Source organism: Pholis gunnellus (genome assembly GCF_910591455.1).
Source record: "Pholis gunnellus genome assembly, chromosome: 24".
Taxonomy (NCBI): Eukaryota; Metazoa; Chordata; class Actinopteri; order Perciformes; family Pholidae; genus Pholis; species Pholis gunnellus.
Window position 1 is genome coordinate 6,294,841 of NC_136551.1, and position 19,926 is coordinate 6,314,766.

Here is a 19,926-nt window from a genome sequence, read left to right on the forward strand (position 1 = left end):
GACAGCCCGTCTCTCTCAGGCCTCGGCGGTCAGAGGGTCAGTGTGTCTGCGTGGATGTGGAAGAAGTTGGCACACGGCATGAAGATTTCAGATTTTTATGGTGAGAACATGCTGTGAAAACAAAACAAAAAACAGGAGGAGCAAGGTAGAACACGTCCGTGTACACATGCGGACCAGAGAGAGAGTCCATCAAGGACAAATTTACATGACGGGAGGCTGCATATTTTTTTTTATTGAACACATTTCCTGTGAGAAAATTGCCTTTCTTAATCAGTCAGAAAGAAAATAAAACAACGCAGACTTTTTTGCCAAGTTTGTGCTTTGATATTCTTACGAAGCCGAACACCACAGAGTCACTACGAGATTTCACTGATCAACACGGCGCGAGATCACAAACATGACACAGAGGGTCCTTTCAGGGTCTTTCACCGCGTTAAAAATTGGCCTTCCTTGTGTTTTACATTTTTTTCAGTTCTACTAATCGTGAGCGAAATTGAAGAACCGCTTTGAAGAACATTCAAGGCTAATGAAAAAAAAAACAGAAATACAATTTACGACTGCATTGCCAAAAATATCCATAAGAAAGGAAAAACTAAATACAAAATGTTGCCATGACAAATACATCCATCATAAATAGTAAGACACCATTCGGCAGTCCGACATGAGAGCTATGAGGGCGGGAAGGTTTTTGGCAGATTCACAGCAGAGGAGAGTAAAGCGCAATGAGTCCAACAGCGATCAGTTAGTTCGTTGTTGTTTAGTTCCCGCGTCTTCCTCACCACCTCACCACCTGGCTGCTGTAGTCCTCTGTGGTGGCTACCTCCTCCAGTGCCTTCACCTGCTCCTCTTCCTCCCCTCCTCCTCCTAGTCTCCACAGCTCCGCCAGATAGGTCCTGTGTAGCCGCTGCCTCTGCTGCCTCTCCTGCCACCTCCTCTCGCGCTCCTCCTGGTGCTGCCTCTGGCGGTTGTGCTGATAGCGCCGGAGGAACAGCTCCTTGGCGTACTCGTACAGCTCCACGTCGAGGGCGTTTAGGCCCTCGATGCGCCAGCGCACCTTCTCGCTGATGCCCACGCTGGCGGCGCGCGTGCTGTTGATCTGCGTGAAGGCCCGGATGAAGCGCAGGCCGAACGTCCGCTCGAACAGGTACTGCGTCTTGCGCTGGAACTCCGTCAGGCCATAGAAGACCATGTTGCGCAGGTTGGCCTTGGCGCTGGCGAGCAGCACGCGGCCCCGCTCCAGCTCGCTCACCGACGACATGTTGTAGCATCCCACCAGGCTGAGGTCGGCCAGCATGCGCACCTGTCGGTTGTTGGCGAGGTTGGAAGGGCAGCTCATGAAGTCCGCCAGGGGCACGCCGGTCCAGTCCTCGCCGCTGTAGCAGGCAGGGAGCTCGTCCTGGGTGGGCTGGCGGCCGTCACACATGTGGAGGGCGGTTTTCCAGGTGGCCCCGCGCTGCACGTGCTTCCACTCGCTGAGGTAGCGTGACACGGGGTCACGCAGCATGGTGATGTAGTAGAAATTCCTGCGGAGACAGGAAACAAGATACATAAGATGAGGCGTCTAAGTAGCCGGCCGAAAAGACGACACAGTGTAGCTTACCGGTGTTGTGTCAAATACTGGTTCCCCATTGATGTGTGTTTCCCCTCTCCTAAAACTAAACCAACCCTTATCCCTAAACCACAGAGGGATGCGCCATCATTTTACTAGGAGGGAAACACTATTCAACAGGGGAAAAGACTTCGACATAACACCGGCAGCCTGCAGCTGCACTTTGAGTAATGTTTTAAACTTTTGTTTTGGAGAGCCGTGACACCCCTAGCATATACAGTGCACTGAGAGTGTGTGATTAGGGTTTAAATGAAAAACATCATCGATTTGAGTCTGAGGTTGTTTGAGAAGGACATAGAAAGCAATGCAAACCTAGCAGGTATTGCATTTAATATCGTGCAGATGTGTAATTAATTTTGTTTTTCTCACTCCAGCGTGCCCCTGCCTTCCATTGGTAATGGCTTTTCCCCCCTCTCCGGCACCTTTCGTGCTCCTCTGATCTGCCACGAACAACGCTTCAAAAAAATTGCTGTAACTCAGCTGCGAGGAAAAGAAAAAAAACACCTTTTCAACCAACAAACATGGCTCTCTCTTATCTATTGAGTTCAGAGATGACCGGCATAGCGGCGAGGTGACTAAAGGAGTCAGTGCCGGAGAAGAATTTCTGCTGTTTTCAAAGATAAAAGGGAAATTGAAAATGTTCGTCTTGTGCGTCGTGACCTCACGATGTCAGACCCCGACCAGATATAAAGCCCCGATGAAAGAGCTGAACATTTTATTTATTTATTTCCTCAAGGCTGCGGTTTATTTCCTGGGAGCTTAAATTCAACGGTTAAATAAAGAATTCACATGCAAGGACGTTTTACAGCAATGGCGCTCTGGAAAATTCTCTTCTAAACCCTTCTTACAGGAGTGAACAGTTCCCCGTTCTTGTTCCTTTTTCTTCGACTACCTGTTAGCCCGCTGGTGTACAACAGTATTTTACATTAGATGTTCTCTTGTGAGTTATAGTCTCGGTGGACTTAACCCTGTGTTTAGTCTTATTTAGTCTCTTAATAGACCATTCTCGCAAAAAAGAGTGCACGAGTGCCGGAGTTTACGGCAAACAAATTGCTAGGCTAACAGCAATGTCCAAAGTGACATCTAAGCTATAGGCAAATCGTGGCTAACTGTGGGAGATCACCATGGACTGAAAAACTGATCATGTCAATAACTATCCAAACCATAAACAACCAGTCTACATGTTTCACCTCACTGCGCTGATTTGTAGAATAATTGTCAATTTGCGATGCTGAACTTGCGTCCTATTATCTTTATAATGCAGAGTGATTGTATATGGAAATTGGAAAAATAAAGCACTCTTAGTGAGAGATAATGGTTCTGTTCTCAATTCAGTCCTATTAGCTCCTGATTTGATTATTATGAGAAAATAAAGTCCTGATATAGTCATCAATGTTGTCCTTTGCACACGGCTAAGCACACCTTTACGAGCAAACGTGAAAGCCATCTTTTTGTCCTTACTATTTAGATCTCTTTATATATAAGAAATCTCACAAGAGAAGGCTGAATTACAATATTAATTTGGGAATCTCTCTGACCACCGCTTCGTCCCTAATCATTTTCATACGGTCCCTCCCTGTCCTCAGTGTGTTGCCATCTTTTTAACATCGGTGCACACCTGCTCCACATTCCCTTGTCAGCTCCCCAGTGCACACGGCCTTCAGTCATTTGTTTGCTGCCATGTGTTCCCGTCTTCTGTGTTCCTGCCTGCTTTACTAATGATCCCTTACTGGCCTTTTTGCCACTTTGGATTGCTTCTTTTGACTACCTGCCTGTTGCCACACTCCATTTTCAGTAAGTTGTACTTTTACTTTACCTGTTAAATCTACAAGATGCGTATTTGAGTCCTGTTTAGAGACCCGTTGCAGATTTTCCTTTTCTTGACTCAAGAAAAAAACACTTTTCTATTACATTTTTAGCAAAGGACAGATTGAAACAATAAAAGGAAAGGATGTCGTGAAGCGTCACCGATGCCGATTAAAGGTACGTCACGCAAACATGACACCTTCTGTTAAAACGCATTGATCCAAATGCGTTAAGTCCCTTCGCTCTGTGCATTCTATGTAAAGACGGGCGCTTTTGCAATATGAGCAGCTGCGATTGTTTCGATTTGCTAAACTGAGAAATTAGATTAAGGGAGCAGTTGCCAGTGACCAGAGAGTGCACAGCCAAACAGCCTTAAAAGGTCCACGATTTAGCACTTATTACCAGACGGCAGATACCATCAATCAGGAGTGATATGTACTTAAGTGAGTGCCATGATGATATCATGGGGGAACACACCCGCAGACAGGCCCGCCACCCGGAGATAATGGCCATCCACAGTGGAACCTAAGTGAATTACCCTGCCATCTTTGCCGGGTTGAGCGGACAACGCTAGATGGATGGACACGCACACAAGCGCCTCTCAAAGCGGCCCCTTTGTTGTACTTCCTGGAAAGCGGCTCAGTCTTTTCCTCCTCCCCGTGCCTATCATCTATCTGTGCAGCTAACCGCGAGACAGCCCCGATCGATAAATGTCCACGCAGCCCCGCCTCTCTGCGTCTGCGCTTTCATCGTGACCTATTGACAAAGAGCAGCAAATGTCAAAGCTCTCCTCTTACTCGTGTCAGGGACAGAGGCCGGGTTCAGATTGTGAAGGTCAGGAGTAATTACTCGTCAGATGAGTGGCTGAGGGTTTCTCATGCAGGGAACAGGAAGTGGCACGAGCATTTGATCCTCGATCCATCCGTTCTGATCCAAAAATGGATTTTCAATAGAAACATCTCATCCAAAAATGTGATGTCTTCTCAAGACCTGTAATTGGGTTTTTTTGTCCACGAGGGGACAGACAACATGCTGGAAACAACACCGACATTATCGCCTTTTTACACATCCAGCAGACACACAGCAACATTTATTTGAAGCCTTGTTTGTGGCCACGTGATGATGTAATTCCAGTTTGGTTTGTTTGTTTGTCAGCAGAATTACAGAAAAACTACCGGCCAGATTTTCATGAAACTTAGCTTAAGGGTGTAATATGGGCCATGGGCAAAGCCATTACAATTTTTGAGCGGATGCATGAATTACTTTTCAATTTCATTAACACCGGTCGATAGGGCATGGTTCGTAACCAAAAGTGACCCCCACCTTCATATTACACATTGATCTATTATTTATATAGAGATATGGATTACTGCAGCTTTAAATGTGTTGGTTTTTAGCATATGAACCTAGTGTTTCCCATTAATTACCTTGAGTCCGGTGGCCCGCCAAAGTAATTTTTTTCCCACCACAGTTTCATAATGAAACCAAAATATTTTTACGCTAGGGCTGGCTGGCCCTCTGCAGCGGTGCGCATCAACCGGCTCTAGTTGTGTTTGAAAAGTGAAAGTGGCTTGCCGCTGTGGCCGTGTCAGCTCTACGGCACCCCTTCGCTCAGACTTTGCCGTTTCCCGTGGGCCTTGAACTTTGTGCTTGCTCAATCCCTTCAAGCCCCCGTGTTTCCAGCACGACTGCTAACCGGGGCGGACTGTTACAGCAGCTTTAAATGTTCAGGTGCTTCTAAATGATTAAGTGTTCTTGTCAAATTCCTGCATATCCAAAGATACGGTGCTGAGACCATCTTTGCCTTCTGCCTATAACTGTTCGTTGGTCGACTAGGTTATTTGATGACCTGAAAACAAGCCCTGTCCACCATCCATCTCTCAAACATCATCTGTCAATCGCCCCGGTTTATTCCACGCCAGTGCCTAAGCTCTCTGCTCATGCGCTAAATGGCTTTCAAGCCTTTCAGGCCTGAACGGGACGAAGTGGGAACACTTTCGATGTTTTTGGATTCCCTGATCGATCGCGCCCAAAATCTAATGCTCTCAGGGAGATTTGAGAGACGCGCGAGACACACATGGTACAATCGCCGGCAAAACACACATCCTTGTGCGATCATGCGTGATTGTTCCAGAAGGTAAAGTTAAATCAGCTTGTCGCATTCTGCCACCGATCAATCCGACGCCTCGTTCATGACCTTCTCGCTGTGTGTCACCTTTCTCCATACAGCAGACCTGCAAACACTATTGATCGGGGCCTCTCTGTCTCTCTCCCCAATTGTGTCTCTCTCTCTCTCTCACTCTCTAAATCACCATCAAACAGCTACAGAGGAAACTCGCAGCAAACGATCGATATCTGCCTTGTTAATTCACTCCCTACCATCAAGGACACAGTCAGGCTCATGATAAAAGCCTTGATGGAAACTATTTATGCCGCTGACGAAGCAGCCCATCTGGATCGACGGCAATCTTATTTAGTTAATCTTTTTTTCAAATTGTATATACATGATGTATCTACAAGTTGCTTTTCGTCAAGGCGAGTCTAAAGAATGGCTTCGCTGCCGCAGCGCCACCTCGCACTGTTCCAATGGGCGCCATCAATGACGTATATCACTCTGGATGCCGTTTCTATCAGCCGAGTCGGGAGGAGAAGCCAGTTTGAAAACAAGCACAGGACTGTACGTCGACTCCACACCGAAGTTGGGGTGTTGATAACTCTCACAGACGGAGCGCGGAGGTGTTTCTGTGCCCACAAGGGAGCCCGCAACCGTTGCGTTCACGATTTAATTACTATCTGAAGAAAATCATTTGTTGGATGCTCCTTTTGCGTGTGAAAATAACAGCTTCACGCACATTTCTCATGTCGAACAGAAGATGATTGATGCCATCAGCAGCTAAAAGAACACTGTAAAAATATCCTAAATGTAATTTAATAGATTTATAAAAATATAAAATGTGTATACATGAGATAAGAAAATGTGTTTGAAGCTGATCCGTATATTGTTTTTTTGTTGACAATGGATCAAATGACTGTGTAATGTAGAAGGTGACGTTCAGTGATTATCCCACAGGGAATCATCACCAAACTCCCTTCATCTCTACGGAGCGTTTTAGCGTCTTTCAGCAGATTGTTTCTGTTTAACGGCCCGCAGCTTGAATGTTTTGGTTCACTCTCACAGCTCTCACAGTGTCGTTTCCAGCTGTGGTTGCAAAAAAGTCCATACAGCAGGCAAAGTTAGCAGGTGAACATAAACAGATATTTACCTTTAGGAGTTGCTGGAGGCCAAAATAAAGCTAAAAGAGTGAATAGTGAAAGCTAATGTCTTAACTATGTGATAATAGGAAAGTGTTTGCCAACAAGTTAGCCATGTCAACTTATCAGGAAGTGTATTTTCAGCTTAGCCAAAAAAATCAGTTAATGACGATTTTAACACTTTGAAAAAGAAGTTCTATTTATGTAAATTCAAGGGTTTTAACTCAGTCAATCTTCAGGACTCTTTCGCTGTTGGTGCAATTTGTTAAATGTTCTGAGAAACTGATCAGTGATGGGCTCCATCATGATGGCAAAATATTCTGTGCTTTCCTCACTGGTTTGAAATGGAAAGTGTGTAGGAAAAAGGGAATAGAGATTGTCACCGCCCTACTGGTGTCAAAATGAAAACGCAGTCAGTCCTCTCATCAAGGTGGGTCTTCAGTTAGGACGTCACTCACTCGTTCACCTACCGTACTGGGGAGAAAGCCAGGTTCCAGTATATGGTGCAGAGTGATTGACATCCGAACTGAAGGCCCGCCTTGATGAGAGGACTGGCGGATTCCTTTTTATATTTCTGACACCAAAGGAGCATGCTGTCATGTAAATGCAACAGAATAGGGAAGTTGTTTCGCTGAATGCATTTGAAGATGCAGGGTAATCCCTTGAGAATTTAATGTCAAACAGCATTTTGATATAGTCATAAAACGCCCCTAAGAGTATGTGAAATTCTCTCTCTAACACAGACGCATGTGGAAAATGTCAACGCAACTGTGGAATTACATTTCCATGTAGTTAAGTGTACATTATCATTTTAACAATGTCCCCTATGAGCTTCTATACTCGTTCCATATGTCTGTTAAACCCTGAATTAAATTACCCCAAACAAGCCCTAAAATAAAATGAAATGAAATATCTTCTTGGATTGGCCATGTTTGCGTGTTGAATGAGCCTCTATACAGGGAGAACTTTAGCCCTCAGACCAGGAAAGATTTAGTGGAAAATCAGATAAAATATCAGCCTGGTTCGATTTTTCAGCAAGGCCAACATGACTGCGGGGGATTGGGTAATTACAGAGGAGCAGAAGTAACAAATGGAAAGAGCTATAAAACACAGCAGAGGGCCTAATATTCCCCCCAAAAAAGTGAATGAGGCTGGCAGTTAGATGAATATAAGAAGGATGTCAGAGGGCACAGACTCAGGAACAGCAGGTCTGCGTGTTAAAGGGGATGCTATCAAGAGAGAAGCTGAATTTCATCATATCAGTCTCCAGAATAAGAGGTCAAGCGGGATTTTCACTCCTCTGATTCTCTTTGTCTCTGTTCTAATTTAATCTTTGTGTGCCAATTACGGGCAAAATGAACCCGGTCCCCATCTGCGACACAGTGGGATCACCGCCAGACAAGCCCATACACGCAAAAAAACTACAACACTCTCCTTCAGGCCTAAATGATCCGTCAATAGCACAACCCCCTCGACGGCACAACCCACTGATGGGGAGTATCGGCGGGTAGAATCACCTGATAGATAAATCTGTGCAGAGTGTGAGGAGAGAGGAAATGAGCAAGGAGACTGTGATCTTCATCGGTTGCAGATATGAGATGCTATTTTAGGCGATAAAGGAGAGGAATAAAAAGCCCCAGGGAGGCTGATGCGGAGACGAGGGAACCGAGCGCGCTTCCGGAAACGCGAGGTGTCCAGGCAAGCGAGGGTGTGAAGATGTGGTTTTGCTGAAAACTAGGCGATAGACTCTGGGAGGGGCTGCAGCCGACATAGACTTAAATTAAACCCCGCAGAGTATTCAATGCGAAATCATCTTTGCATAGAAAGTCTTCTTCTGAGGGACAGAATCATCCATCTGTATTCCTGTAAAAACTTATTTCACATAGCTGCATTTTTCCGGAGTTCCCAGAGGTTATTTGTTTGTATTTATTATTTTCTAAATGCACCCACGACGTGCGTAGTGTTGGTCCACGCACGCTGCAACCTTCCGCGTGCAGCTTTAGTAGCTTTAGCGTCTTAACCTTTCCTCGACATCTTAATCTTTGCAGCTTTGCGAGGTGTCAGCCAGTCCTTTCGGTCCATGTAGATATGGAAAGGATGAATGAGAGACTGTGCTCTGCAAAGGTCACATCTACCCACACAAACCACTGAGGGATTTCTGAAAGGCAAACCACTTTTTAAGCAATATGTGAAGGCCGCTTCCAACGCGGTGTTTGTATGTTTTCTTGCAGCATTTTGGCATCAAGTCTTCTTGAAAGTCGAGAGAGCGACTTTACAGCTTGTATCGTTCCTGTTATAATCGCTCTGTAAATGAAAGATCATGCTAGATCCCGCTCCCCTACATAACATCATGAGCGATAAGGACTTTGACGAATCTGATGCAGTTCCCGTGCAATTGAAACAGTTTTGTTCCATGATGACTTACCAAAAAAGCAGCAATGAGGCAGTTTGATGGATGGCACATAATGATCTGTCTAGCAGAGGCTTCCTCCCTCTGATGTTTTTTTCTTCTCTTTAAACAAACGCACTGTTTTGTGAAAAGAAATCTCCAATCCAGCCGACAGGTTTCCGTATTTATCTGGAGTTCTGGATTAATCCCCCCCCCCCATCCTCCTCCCTGTATAATAAAACCTGTCTTCGACTGGCCCTAATCCCCCTAAGGAGAGTGGAGATTACCGAGATCCTCTGAATTTCTCACAAGAATACAACAAGCTGCTCACTGTCGTGGAGGGAGTGCTCTGATTTAGTTTAACAGAAACGACACACGAGTAACTTGATCCTTTATTTCACTATACAATCATAAAAAAAATAAGAATTAAAAATCAAGCTCTGTGATTAAAACATTTTACAATGAAACCTGTCCAATGGAGGACCACTTCCCTTACTTGAGCCTCATGATTTGGATATACTAAGTCATAATTCTGAGGGTTTCTCGCAAAGTAATTTTGATTTTGCATAATTATGAGTGAAGCAGCGATATTTTGACAGCAATCAATCGTCAACATGACAAAACGAAGGAAACGAGGGGCGATGATAACCAGATGCACCTTATTTTAAATCCCATTAATAAACTTAACTTTAAATGTTTTGTTTTTACTATATAGGATCAAGGTAAACATATAATTGTAAGAAAAAGGTAAATTATTTTTAAAATAACATGGCGGTACATTTTTAGACTAATGTCTTCCATATGCCGCCAATGTCCAATTAGCTGCTGCCTAGATCTTGCAATAGTGTCACTGGGTATTTGAACTAAAACCAGTGCATTGGCAAATAGGGCATTTAGCGAGGAAATGTTATAACTTAAAGATCTTGGCTACAGTGTTGGTTGCATGCTGCCAACTACAAAATGTATTTGCATCGGAACATTGTGGTAACTACGAGCAGGATGTATGTATAACTTTCAATAAAAGCTGTGAACAGAACATTAAAATCCACCAGTGCTGGCAGAGCAAGGTTTAAGAAATCATTATCAGTTAATTATTGAATTCACACTCGAGTACAGACATGTCTTGGCAGTTGGAAAGCTAAATAATTGATAAGATAGACCCAGGCTCGCTGTTTCCCCCTGCGTCAAGTCTTCATTGTAAGCTAACTGGCTGCTAGCTTATTCCCCCAGCGTCATGTCGTCCTTGTAAGCTAACCGGCTGCTAACTCTAGCTTCATATTTAGCATCAGTCTTCTCATCTAACTCTCTATAAGAAAGTGAATAGCTCTCAATTTAAGGGTATAATAAGCTTTATCTTTAAATTCAAATAGACTAATACTGTACATCTACAGATAAAACTAATAAACTGGAAGACAAACTAATTTTAAAGGGTCAATACATCCCACGGGTTTGAGCCACTTTGGAATATTTTTAAGGTGGTATTTTTAACTCAGCTAGACGTCATCGACAGGCTTTTGAGGACGATATGCTGAGTCATGAGTGTGAATAGACAAACTAACACTCACGAATGAGCTCACGTCACGTCTATACCTCGTTAGCAGACATTTTACGTCATTGCCTTGGCCTCCTCACACAGAAGTAAGCCAGTGTTGCGTAAGGATAGGAAGCGTTGACGAAAACTACAAATAAATGGTACCTGAAGAGACTTTCATACTTTATCGGCCCACATCACAACTCCCAAAAGACCCTTACGTTCACCCTTCGCCAAAAATATAACTGTGGTGTCGGGTACTGTACTACCTTTCCACCCACAAGAAGTGACGAATCAGAACTTCAGTGAAAAGCAGACTGTCTGCTTAAATGTACAGAATCCAACATCCATAATAACCTCTGCCTCTTTTTAGTTTCCTCAAAGTGAGACGAGGTAACTTTTTTTGGCAATAAGCTACATTTATGGGAAAATACTGTTTAGCCTTTAGCTAACAGTAGCACATGTGGGCCATTACAAACTGTAGTGTCAGTCATACAGGAATATTTATTTTTGGGTTTGCTAACATTTGGTGCCATGACATTGCTCCGATGGCCCATTATTCCGGAACGCCAATAGTCCAAAAAATGGCCCGTTGTTCCGAAGGCTCATCTCTCCAAAAATACACACGCTCCCTGCTACAACCAATCTTACTCCTCATGCCAACGAAGGTAATGCGTACTAGCCAATCAGAGGCAGAGTAGGGCGAGTCATGCCTTCGCCATAGCAGGAATAACTAATTGTGACGCATAATAACTAACCACGTGCTTCTGTTTGTTGCATTTTCGGAGAAATGGGCCATCAGAACAATGGGCGTTTGCTTTCGGGATAACGGGCTGTCGGACACATTTTTCAGACTTTTGGGGTTACGGAACAATGGGCCGTCGGAACAAAGGGTAGTCCCTAACATTTAACCACCTTACCAGACCTGTAGCAGCAAAACCCCTGAATGGTTTAAATTGAGCAAAGGGTGCGTTTTACTGACTGCCTGTGAACACAACTTTTCATTAGTTAGAGGAAAAATGTGCTATTTCATCCTTAAGAGGTTCTATAGTCTCACTTTTTAAGGCACCGCAGATCCACTGGGAGCAGTTTGTCTGACTTCTGGCGACTGAAGGTCACTATTTTTTTGTCAATCAGCGTTCTTGTCACGCTGAGTTTTTAGAACAATGCGTGGCTGTCAGCAGCTTGAATTAACTTGACGTGTAAGCCTCGAGACTGACACTGTAGTCAAAAGCAACGTTGACAGTAAAAGGGCAGTATTACGCCTAAAGCGTTTTTAAGGAATGCTCTCCGTTTCAAGCTGAACACATTTTCTCAGTAATATACATCCCTCTCTGAAATCTCTGCACATAGCTCTCTTTGGTTGAGGATTTAAACTGACTCACTGCGACTGCAAGGGAAGATTAATGTCAAAAACTTGTAACCGGATGTTTTTCCCAAGAATTTCAGTAAAACATGGTTAAGCGTTATGAACCTAAAAATCCCATATCTTAAAAACTGCATTTAGATACAATCATCTCTCTCACCCTCCCTTTTGAGTACTAAACCTCGTCAACTTCCTGCTTATTTTAATGCCTTTAGTGTCATTATCACCAGCAATCGAGTGCCATTACCAAAACGAATAGCTAAAACCACCTTAACTGTGAACTAATTAGACTCTGGCTGATCCGTCTGCCGGCCGGTCTGCGTTCTTTGCTCTAATCTGGAATAATGAGGTCAGTAATAAGGTTACACTCTCTGACAGCTCAGTGTGAGGCCGGCTGCCGTGGACGAACGGGGCAGCAGGGCGATAGAAGTGCGTCTGCTCCGCACGGCATTGTCGTAGCCCGCTGCGTTGCGAAAGCTGCAACTTCACGAGCAAAGCCCTGCAGGAGCCCCTGACCAGAACCCACTCGAACCGACCACGTGCTACTCGCTTAAGTTTGCGTATTAGGAGGGAAATTGCCAGACAGTGGGAGGGCGGATAGATAGATGTTGTTACGTGAGAAGTGAATGGATAAAGGAAGGAAGGAAGGAGCGAACAAAAGAAAAACCCTACAGGAGGCGAGGTTATAAGTCTCAGCATGGTTCTCCTTTGTGTGCAAGAGCTACATTCAACCAATTGCTCTGATTTTAAGGGTGTGTTTCAATGCCCACTAGCTCCCATAAAGCATCGCTCGCTGAGCTTAAGAAAACTGGAGCCGGTAGCCATACCAACCCGTCAGATGACCAAAGAGCTAATTAGTGATCAATGTGCCTGGAGCACAGCGACGATGTGTATAAAGAAAATATCATATCATAGACCAGGGGTGGCCAACCAGTCAGAGACCAAGAGCCACATTTTTTACTGTGTTACTGCAAAGAGCCACATCATACACATGGGCACACATGAACATCACCCTATCCCTTCCTCACACACACACATACCTTTGCTCAGCCAGATTTATTGTAAATGTCACACACCAACATGATAATGACAGAAATGGACTCCTAAGACCACAGGCCAGTCATTTTCAACAATGAACATTGTGTGCACTGTCTCACACAGACAAACTCTCAGTTCAACCAAGTCCACAAACAAAAATATAATAATTTACAATAGTGTTTTTCTTTTACTATGCATGTTACTTAGTGGGACTTCTGGCATTCCTTGCCTTGAACAATCCTCTTCAAATCTGGCTTGTATTCCGTTGTTGCCACTCGAAGCAATTCTTTCACATGGGTGTCAGTCAGAACAGATCGATGCTTTGATTTCACGTGTTTCAGGGTAGAAAACACAGACTCGCAGACGTATGTTGACCCAAACATTGACAGTATCTTAAGCGCAGCCCGTTTGACATTGGGGTATTTTTTCATTGGCACACTTTTCCAGAACTCAATGGTCCCTTCCCTTAAAGCAGGTTTGAGTTGGTCCTCCTCACAAAGATCGATCATCTCCAACTCAGCCGCATCCTCATCTGTGACTATCGGGGCTTTCAAACAGTCCGTCTCTGCGTTAAATGGGTCGATGAGGAACGTAATCTGTGGCCGCACATGCGCGTTTGACGAAAATACCGTATTTAACTCAAGCGAAGCGAACACGCACATTAAAAAAACACAAATACAAACTTCGATATGAACGTAAGAGCCGCATGAAACCGGGCAAAGAGCCGCATGCGGCTCGGGAGCCGCGGGTTGGCCACCCCTGTCATAGACTATGAAAAACAGGCTCAAAATGCACAGTAATATGATGATACACTGACCAAGTGTTCTGTACACAGAAGAATTTTTAGTCACACTTTGTCTCTTTTCTCTGCTTCGTTTGGCCAGCGGTTCCCAACCTAGGGGTCGAGCCCCCACCAGGGGGTCACAACATAATTCTCACCGGTCATGAGAGAATTAATGTGGTACGAAATAAGTTCTAATTATAGTAAAGATATTTGGACATGGTTAAAGGTATGCTTTTTGCTGAAACATAGGTTAATATACCTCTTTATGCCTCCATTTAAATTATTAATTTAGTTACTTGAGTAGCCTTGAGATAGGTGTGGGCGTCATCCATTCCCCTGTTGTTTGATCCCTGACTGTCTGCGCTCCCGTCGCTATATACGACTTGCATAAGACGAGATTCATCCTTCAGAGCATGCCATTACTGATCTGGATTGTGTTTCGCAATCCGACTAGGATAGAATGTTTTGAGTGCTTTTATAAAATACATTGGCCTGGAAAACTAAATGATTATGTCTGGACTTCTGGTACCAAGTACAGTAGAAAGCAATGGGGATTATACATAAACGTATATATCAATATATAATGGTAAAACAACTAATCTATCTTAACTTCTCCTATAAGAAAAGGCTGAAACACACAAATCTACCAAAGCGGAGTGATCTTACAGAATGGATCAGAGCTGCATTATATGTTGCATTAAGCGGAGCAGTAACATGCCGTGGCACAACCTCCTCCATCACTGAGCGGCGTCATCGCCCAAAGTGACAGGACGAGCTCCGACCCGAACCGCGGCATGAAACCCGGCGGGCAACACAGAATAAAAGCTCTGCGTAGGCCCCGTCCAGACGTTTGAATCTGAAGCGACAGGAGAGCTCTGCTTAATTCCACCGTCTTATTATTTCCGGGCCCATTCCGATGGCCCCCTGATATTTTCATACGTCTGGATTTCGCCGGTGTGTGGGCAGAAAAATCAAGCAGGCATTACCTCCGGGAAATGAGAAGCTAATGTGACAGATTTGCGGCTGCTGATGAGTTGTGACTCACAACCCGTTCGACATAATTCACGGGTATAGAGTGAGTTATGACTCATGGTGCGTTTGGCTCAAATTTGATACCTTCCTCTCTCTATCTATCTATCTATCTATCTATCTATATATGATGAGTGACGTAACTTATACTTTTGTTACCTAGTAAAAGTATAGTAATATGAGCGTTTAAAGGAGTAAAAGGTTATTACACTTCCTGAGTAACTTGCCCCACATTGATCCTGAGCAGCACAGTTAATTAAAGAAATATGCACGTTCCAACATCTTAATCGGTGCCTTTGAACGCAGCGGATACAAAATGTGTTCTGTCAGTGGCTGTACGCTGGATCCCCAAAGCTCCTCGGGAGCCGCGTTGACCTCTGACCTCTCTCTGACTCGGCTCCCGAGTGGAAACGACGCCCTCTAATAAACACAGCCGACTCGCATCTCTGCAGTATGCGGCGACGGTAATGCGTGCGGATTGTTTGATTGTATTGAGCTGACAAGTGTTGACTGGAGTGTTGTTGACTCGCTCGTAGTGCGGATATGGCTCTGAGGCGCCTCGTCAAAACTATTTAAAAAGGGTCAAAGTAAGTCTGATGGCAGCCACTGAGGACAGTTAATGGATTGGAAGGATTCTTGAAGTTGCCCCCCCCCCCTCCCTTAACCCTAACATATGGAGATTTGCTCTCTAGGCCAACTGCACGGGAAATTGGCTTCAACACGCGGACGGCACACCTCAGAGGACCCTGTCCTTCTTAAGCGATTTACTCCGTTAAGCTTAGCTGTATTGGTTCTGTAATTACAGCACACATTGACACAGACCTTCAGTGGGAGCGGGGGAGGGATGTTACCGGCTCTGACATGCCAGTAAGAATACGCGGCGGACAAAGAAAGCCGGGGAGAAATCGGTTAACACACAGAAAAATAATCCGGTTACCTTTTGACTTCTCTAGGTGAGCAGAAGAAGCTTAACAGTTCACTCTAATCTACCCACAGAACGCCTCTCGTGTTTGCTCCACTCACAGTCCATTAGGGACGTTGTCATCCATTCATTTTCTGTTAATTGATGAATCAATTAATTGACTGATCATTTCAGTTACTCTCTGGATTCTGTTTTAGTGCGCTACCATAACTCATTAGTCTTTTGTGAGTGAATACTGCTCAGTAGTTTTGTACGCACTTGAGAGTGAATGAGTGTAATTGAGTGAGTGAGTGAATAAGTGTGAGTGAGTGAAGGAGTGAATAATTGTGGGAGTGAATAAGTGTGAGTGAGTGAATAAGTGCGAGTGAGTGAATGAGTAAATGAAGGACTGAATAATTGCGAGTGAGTGAATAAATGGAGTGAAGGAGTGAATAAGTGAGTGAATAAATGAAGGAGCGAATAATTGTGAGTGAGTGAATAAATGGAGTGAATAAGTGTGATTGAGTAAGTGAATAAATGAAGGAGTGAATAAGTGAGTGAATAAATTAAGGAGTGAATAATTGTGAGTGAGTGAATAATTGTGGGAGTGAATAAGTGTGAGTGAGTGAATAAGTGCGAGTGAGTGAGTGAGTAAATGAAGGACTGAATAATTGTGAGTGAGTGAATAAATGAAGGAGTGAGCGAGTGAGTGAATAAATGGAGTGAATAAGTGTGAGTGAGTGAATAAATGAAGGTGTGAATAATTGTAATTGAGTAAGTGAATACATGTAGGAGTGACTGAGTAGAGTGAATGAACAGACTTAAAACTGAGTAAATGAGGATCCCCTCGTGAGAATATGAATGAGTGAATGAGCTAATGAGTTGAGTAAATTAATTGTATTCGATTATTAATGAACGAGTGGCCGCCCACGTACTGACCACACCTGTCCTGCAGGTCGCCCCTCACCTTTTGTTCTTTTGGGCGCTCTTCTTGTCCCGCTTGTTCATCACCACGGGCACGCAGCTCGAGAGCTCTGTCCAGTCCGCGTGCAGCCCGCAGCTCCAGCCCGTGGAGAACCGGGAGAAGAGCCACGACTCGGCTCTGCCGGGCCGGTGGCAGGTGCACTTCCTCTGGCCGGGCATGCAGTCGCAAGGCTGCTCCAGCTGGATGTTTTTCACCAGGTGCCGCCCGAACGTCGTGCCGCCGGTCTTCTGAATGTGGAGGAACACCATCACGTCGTCGCCCCGGATGTTGAAGTCGACGTGCCTGTCCAGGTCCCGCGCCGTGAAGTTAAATTTGGACGTGATTTTGGAGGGCAGGTCCTCGTCCAGCTCCGACTCCGTGTAAACTAACTCGAACCCCGACGAGTACCGCTGGTAGAGCCCTTTGTCGGCACTTCTGAAGTAGCATGTGTTGCTGTCCGCCGGGCACACGTACTGGTAGCCGATCATCAAGAAGAGCACCGCCGCAATGGGGATGAAGATGAGTCTATTGAACTTCTCCTCCATGGTGGGAAACTGAATCACGCCGCCGGCACTAACGGTAACGTGATGTCCCCTCGTCTCATCCTGCCGCCTCACTTTAAACTACGTGGCGCTCCTATCAGTTCAAAAAAAAGCTGGAGTTTAAGCCACGCGTTCGAGTGATTTCCTGCGGGGCAGCTTTGACTGGCCTCGTCCCGCACGAGAACGGGTCCACCTCTCAAACTTGAAGCTGTCTCACTGTACGCATTCAGTTATAGGCTATTTCCTAAAACATTTAGGCATCATTTTTTCCTTAAATATGTCAAACTGGTGGCGTTGCTCGCGTGCAAATCACGCATTTGTATTAAAGACGTCAGAGCGAAACAGCACATCCCCGCGCGAGGAGCGTTCGGGCTCGGCTGTCCTGCCAGAGCCGACTGCTGATCGGTATCTGAGCCAGGAGCACCAAGAGAAGGTTAGACGAAATTCACACGGTCACTTCCGGTCAATGCTTTCAAAATAAGATCTCTACAACCTATTGCGACATTTACCTGCTTTAAATAGGATTAGGACGAGCTCTAATTAGACGAGCTTTATTCAATTCAGTTCAATCAGAAAGAAGAAGAACAACAACCATCAAATTAAAAGAAACGGAATCTCTAAAAGCAGTAAATCACAACTATTTATTTACAGCCCCTGATTAACATAATTAAATCAATTAATTTATACCTAGCCTACTTGGTTTTTGTCACAAAATAAAAAATACCCAATTTGGTTTAAATGCTTCTGTTAACTTGAAAAGTATTATTCTAGTCCTGCATGAAAAAAGGCAGAGCCAACAAAAGTCTTAATAATCAAGCCAGAACCCCTTATTGTTAGGTCTTGCATGATATGACTGTGCTTATATGTCAATGCTTCTCCAGTGTCTAATCCCCTAAATGATACTTGCTGTAGGCGTGCACATCACCCCGTTAGAGGAGAAACTACTGACCAAAATCAGCTGGGATTGAAATAACCCTTTCGCGCAGAGGCTTGCTTTTATTTTGAAGAACTCATTTCCGTTTTTGTTGTGGCGGGCTTGACTCTACATCTGCGCCAGTCATCTGTCCCGGCTGCCGAGCCGGTGACGCAACCGCATCTCTAATCACACTGGCAATTTGAGCGGCCTGGAACGACTGCTGGCGGAAAAATCTCTAATTCCGATAATATCGGAAACGTATTGGGAGTTAAAGCAGAAATTATATAAAACGTGATTTTAAAGGCATGTTTTGCTTTTCTTTTTATTGTATTATTAAATTCATATTAGCCACATGTGCGCCTCTGATATTACACAGTGGACTTATCAATATCAGTATCAAACACAGCGGTGTATGTTTATTCCCTATGGTGTCATTTAAATAATGACTAATAAAAGCGCTCAGGTCCTTTGTACACAACAGTGTACGCCAGCTCACGAGGTATGGCTTTATATATGTGTTTGTTAGATTATTGTAAGTGGGGCTCCGTGGTGTGAGGAACGAGTTAAATCCTCAGGAGAGTGCAGCGAGTCATTTCAGCACCATGGACAGTTTCCAACACGTCATGTCAATAATTGGCATCGTGTGTGTGTGTGTGTGTGTGTGTGTGTGTGTGTGTGTGTGTGTGTGTGTGTGTGTGTGTGTGTGTGTGTGTGTGTGTGTGTGTGTGTGTGTGTGTGTGTGTGTGTGTGTGTGTGTGTGTGTGTGTGTGTGTGTGTGTGCGTGCGCCTTCCATTCCGTCATCATCCCACATAGGTTTTCTTATGGACACCAACGGAATCAAACACGTGACGCAGTTGAATCCACTGTTCTGTATGTCCACCGCAGACTCGGACTAAAGGCATGTCAGCCCCGCTGGTAATGGATTTCCTGTAAGCCCATGATCAAAAGCTTTTGTCATTTTTTTTGCCTTAAACGCCCTCCATCAAGGGATTTAACCAGCATGCACTCTGATGCCTATATTCTTTTCAATCCCCGTCCTGCACTTTGCCCCCCTTGTTTATAGACATTGACTTAATCTGCATGGGAGTTCAGCCTGTGGCTCACCTCTCTTTGTGTCGCAGAAGAGTCCCCCAGCCCTCAGAATCTGTTATGGAAGTAAGTGTCAGCACAATACACATATCTCATTCTCTAAAAGGTCATGCAGAAGGGAACTGCTGGACATTAGGTTGTTTTTTTTGCCTCAGTGAAGATAACATCCAGTGTCAGCATGCTCTTTACCGGTAAGGCCTCCTCCGGATACACGATATCGTACAGTCCTGTTTTTTGCAAAAGAAACCTTTTCTTTCGACAAATGGCGTGCTGATTAAAATCTGAGCAGAAATCCTGATGGGGGGGGCGAGGGGGTCTGTCTTGTGCAGCGGAGCGAGACTTGTGTTGTTCTGGATGTGCAGCTGGGATATTTACGAGGTCCCTGACGCTCACGCTACACAAGCCTTATGAGAAACGACCCCGGTAAAGTGCTGATTCAGCCGGCTGCTGCAGTGTACTATCGGGCTCCCAATAATGGAACTGAAGCTTCCTGGAAATTATGATTGGATTGGTTTGGGATTTCTGTGTTTGTCTTTTTCTAATTTGTTTTTTATTTACAGCGATCTGATGCAGCTGCAGATGTGCATGTATTTTTTTTTCTATTTTCTGAAATGAGTATTGATTTTTAAAGATGTATTATGAGGAGGGAAGTTCACGTGTTGGACCTCTGGAGAGCTGAATGTTTCTTGCAAATGAGCAGCCCAAGACG

The 19,926-nt window shown here is 44.6% G+C and overlaps 1 protein-coding gene across 1 annotated transcript; it reads right to left on the reverse strand.

Moving 5' to 3' along the window:
• Positions 1–139: 139 nt before the first annotated feature.
• Positions 140–17,475, reverse strand: LOC306715445 (heparan-sulfate 6-O-sulfotransferase 3-B-like). The gene is made up of 2 exons (XM_079185821.1): positions 16,673–17,475; positions 140–1,523 (listed from the first exon to the last, which is right to left on the reverse strand). The coding sequence occupies exons 1-2, from the start codon at positions 17,212–17,214 to the stop codon at positions 776–778; spliced, it is 1,290 nt and encodes a 429-aa protein (XP_079041947.1). The 5' UTR covers positions 17,215–17,475; the 3' UTR covers positions 140–775.
• Between the last annotated feature and the right edge of the window lie 2,451 nt (positions 17,476–19,926).

Coding starts and splice junctions, on each gene's coding strand:
- LOC306715445 (XM_079185821.1), bottom strand. CDS start 17,214: ATGGAGGAGAAGTTCAATAGACTCATCTTCATCCCCATTGCGGCGGTG. Junction 1,524..16,672: donor AGCGCCCAAAAGAACAAAAG/GTGAGGGGCGAC, acceptor CTGTCTCCGCAG/GAATTTCTACTACATCACCA.